Below are 3,868 nucleotides of genomic sequence, written 5' to 3'. Positions count from 1 at the left end.
GTTTTTCAATATTTTTAGTTTTCGGGAAATGGATGTTGATGAAAAACATAGGTACATTTAGGGGAATGATATCTGTGAGTGTAACATTTGGTGCAACTTTGAATTAAAGGGGACTGTTGTGCCATTCTAGTTTATTTTAATTCACTAGATCCAAAAACCCGATAGAACCAGACTTCAATTCACTTTATATTTAGGTTTCTTTTATTTCACAACACAACTCAGTACAAAAGAGGTAGTATAATAAAGTAAACAGCTTGTCACAATGAAAGTAGTAAAAGATGTTTGGAGATCAATGTGACACAGCTGCTTTAGGGATGTTGGTATATTACTGCTCTGATAACCCTTGTACACTGTACACTGACTGGTAAACTGAACAGGTGCAGGAGTTTGGACACAGCCTGGACAGAGGCTACATGTGAAATACCAATACTGAATTCAATGGAGTTTGAACAGCAGATTGTGAGAGGGAATTGTTGCTAGGCAACTTGAACAGCTGAAGAAGCACTTGTGGGAACTGTTCAGAGGAAAATAAAGTCCCAGATGACATAAAGAGCTCAACAATGGACTTCTATTGTTATGGTGAGTAAGCTCCGGAGGATGAAAAACAAATTATCTCTGCAATTACTGCAATTTCTTCCATCTACAGTTATGCCAACATTATATGATGGAGTGAAGACTTTGTAGAGTCGGAGATATTAAAAGTTGTGGTACCATCATCATCACATGAAATTACAGGTTTTATTGCACAGGCCTCACACAGCTTGAAGACACACACAAGATGTTCCTTAAGAAAACAGGCAGCGGGGCTGGAGATGGGTTTGGGCACCAGCTGCAGTGTTGCCCTGGAGGACTTGTGTGAGGCTCTTATCCATCATGTAATGCCCGTATTGCACTGTGTCAGATTTGGAGGACATGGGCACCTGAAACCTTTTGGGAATAGAAACATTTCCAGCATAAAACAAGGGTTTGTTATGGTTACATGTCTGGTGTGTGGAGGTCAGGGCTGCAGGGTGATTGGGAAGCCCAGCGTTTGCAACGGGCTCCTCTCTTCTTCCTCTCCTCCCACTTCTCTTATCCACCATGAAACCTCTTTCCTGCAAGTTCACTCCCCCCGAAGCCTTCCTGCCACTGCAGGTCTGGCCGTCCATTTTGGGATCTGGACCCGGTGGCTTGATTGGTGGTAAGAATGTGTAGGTCTTGATGGGAACCACGGTACTGTTGGGCCTGTGGCTGTGTTTCTGAGGCTTAACAGGCCTTTTCTCTGACACTGTGCATTTTGAAGACAGATGATGAGGCCGCCAAGTCTCTACAAGAGTCCTTCCTTCAGCTGTCGTTTGCGCAAGGTGATGTGATGTAGTTTTCTGCATGGCGTTGACGAACGGCCATTCTGTGTTATCTAGCTGCAGACCTGCCACAGCATTGATAAGGCAAGATTCTCCCTGTTGGTTACAAAGTCCAGGACACGACTCACAGCGCTGCTGTTGGATGCTGGCTGAGCTTTCTGAAGTAACAGGTGTCAGATCTTCTGAGATGTTTGGTTTTTCAGCCTCCTTTGGCTCTGGTTTCCTGTCTTTCTTCTGAGTCAGAAGAATGCAGCTCATTGGAGCAACTCTGTCCCAACCACAGACCTGTTTAAAATCAATATATATTGTTAAGTATGAGAACAACAGCTTGGATTTGTTTAAACTGAAAATATACCTGAAGTGTTTTATCATTTTGGGAGATTGTATAGAATTGATATCAGTAAAAAATACTAAAGATGAGCTATATCAAAAACTGGGAATATAATTCACCAAAAATTAGTCCAAAATATTTAGTAAATAGATGACTTGCTGAATAACAAAATATAAGATAACAATATAGATATGATATAGATATAATATTACAATTGATGTACAGTTGGTATAAGGACTACAACTTAAAGGTAACATGAAGTACATCTGGTAAAAGCAGGCGAAGGTTTTGCAGTAGGAATATATCAGCTCAATTTAAATGTTTACATTTGAAAAACCTTTGTTGTCATGACATTCACACATGTTGCCAAAGCACATTTAAAATATAAAAGACATTGTTCAGCCCTCAGTATAAGCAGCACAGGTTATCGAGCTATGACCCAGAAAAACAAATATTCACTTACAGCTTCTTCCACACCAGAGTACAGATGATAGTGATATGGCTCCAGCTCTTTCAGGTCGGCCTCCTCACTGAGATCCAACAGGATGTCAGCAGGTGTTTTACTTCTTCCCCTCTCTGATGTGCAGTGAAGCTCCTCATCCTCATCATCCTCCTGTGGTGAAGGCTCCTCATCTGATCCACACACTGTGACATCTGCTTCTTCACATGTCGCCATCACTCTCCTGGTTTGTGTCAGTTTACTTCACGGTGAGATCTAGACAAACAAATATAGCGTGTGGAGTGCGCATTGTTTGGTGCTTTAGAATGTAGATAAGTTTGAAAAGTGAGGTTACAGCAGTTTGTCACAGACGTCACTCACCAGGAGGAGGCAGGCTGTATCCCATGATGCGTTTCACTTGTTTGTGTATCGCTGTTCTTTCTTCAGGAAGCAGCAGTCATGGAGGAAGTCCTGCAGCTCGTGCTGGAAGGTTCTCTCTGCTCGACACCGTAGACTGTTTATATAAAGCTCGACACAGGCGGAGGCGCTGGATGCCTTCACAACGCTGTCGCCATGACGACCCGTAGAGGAAAAGCGTGACGTAAACAAAAGGGGGGAGGGGCTGATGTCGCGTTCACGTGCTCCTCGGAAGGTCCCATTTCCCGAGTTGTGAAGTTGGTTTTCTTCCAACTTTTGACTGTTTAAAAAGGTGTTCAACATGACTGCTCCCCAAAAGTAAAGCTAACGCGTTACGATCGCCATCTGGTGGCTGACTGCAGTGCAGGTCATTAATCCCAACTGGGACAAATAAAGAGTCAATGTATGTTTTACTTCTCTTATACATTTTTCTCAAAGATTGTCTCTGTCCTTTTCAGATGAACCGTATCACACCGAAGCTGCTTTCAGACATTCACTGAACTCTGGATTTTCTCAATGTGTGAACACAAATGACCCAGTGAGGCGCTCTCTGCTCGGCCTCCTGGGCAAAATGTTCAATACAGTAGAAGTCGATTGGTGAACCCAGCAGGGGATCCCCTGCTGGGTTCACCAATCGACCTCTCCTGTCGATTCCATTTGCCACTGGATTCAATAACAAATATCTCCCAGGGAAAAGGTGTTCCACCGCACGTAGAAAACACAGATGAAGATGTCAAGAGAGTTTATGGTGTATTTTACCTACAGGTCATGTTTGAAAATGGCTTTATATACGTCCATGTGCCCGTTTTAGTTTGGTTGAGTGCATGTATCGATTGGACCTTCCTTCATCCGTCACTCACATCTGCACAGACTCTGGCTCCAAATGCACAAGATGACGGCATTCATATGCAGCCTTTATTAGATTCATCTCTGGATATCGGGAGGAAGTGGAGACATGTCGTCCATCATTCAAAGTCCACCTGTTGTTCCACTATAACTAATGTTACTTTATCACTTCTGATATTGAAGGTTACATGTGTTCTGTCATTTTAGGTAGATCTTATCCCCCTGCTGTTTGTTCAAGCTTTCATTTTTCTGGTTTATTTGTTCGCATGTGTATGGACAGAACATTTGCTATGTGGCTCCGTCCCCTGGTCCCTACAGCACATACTCTGGCTCCAAATGTGCCAGATGGCTGCATTCGTATCCAAGGTATTTCAGAATCATCTCTGGATAGTGGAAGAAACTGGGGGACACTTTTTTCCTTAAAAAAAACCACCCTTTCTTAAGTCTATGGTTCCTGTACTTTGAAGTTGGTAAATTGGACGCTGTTAACAA

General features: G+C 42.9%; 1 protein-coding gene across 1 annotated transcript; it reads right to left on the bottom strand.

The window, feature by feature from the left end:
* Positions 1-175: 175 nt before the first annotated feature.
* On the bottom strand, positions 176-2,794 carry LOC133952347 (uncharacterized). The gene is made up of 3 exons (XM_062386761.1): positions 2,495-2,794; positions 2,138-2,389; positions 176-1,628 (listed from the first exon to the last, which is right to left on the bottom strand). Exons 2-3 carry the CDS (start codon positions 2,348-2,350, stop codon positions 786-788), a joined length of 1,056 nt encoding a protein of 351 aa, XP_062242745.1. The 5' UTR covers positions 2,351-2,389; positions 2,495-2,794; the 3' UTR covers positions 176-785.
* Positions 2,795-3,868: the final 1,074 nt, after the last annotated feature.

Source organism: Platichthys flesus, chromosome 1 (assembly GCF_949316205.1).
Source record: "Platichthys flesus chromosome 1, fPlaFle2.1, whole genome shotgun sequence".
Lineage (NCBI taxonomy): Eukaryota > Metazoa > Chordata > Actinopteri > Pleuronectiformes > Pleuronectidae > Platichthys > Platichthys flesus.
This window is presented reverse-complemented; position numbering and strand designations above follow the sequence as displayed.

Coding starts and splice junctions, on each gene's coding strand:
- LOC133952347 (XM_062386761.1), bottom strand. CDS start 2,350: ATGGCGACATGTGAAGAAGCAGATGTCACAGTGTGTGGATCAGATGAG. Junction 1,629..2,137: donor ACTCTGGTGTGGAAGAAGCT/GTAAGTGAATAT, acceptor GATTTTAAACAG/GTCTGTGGTTGGGACAGAGT.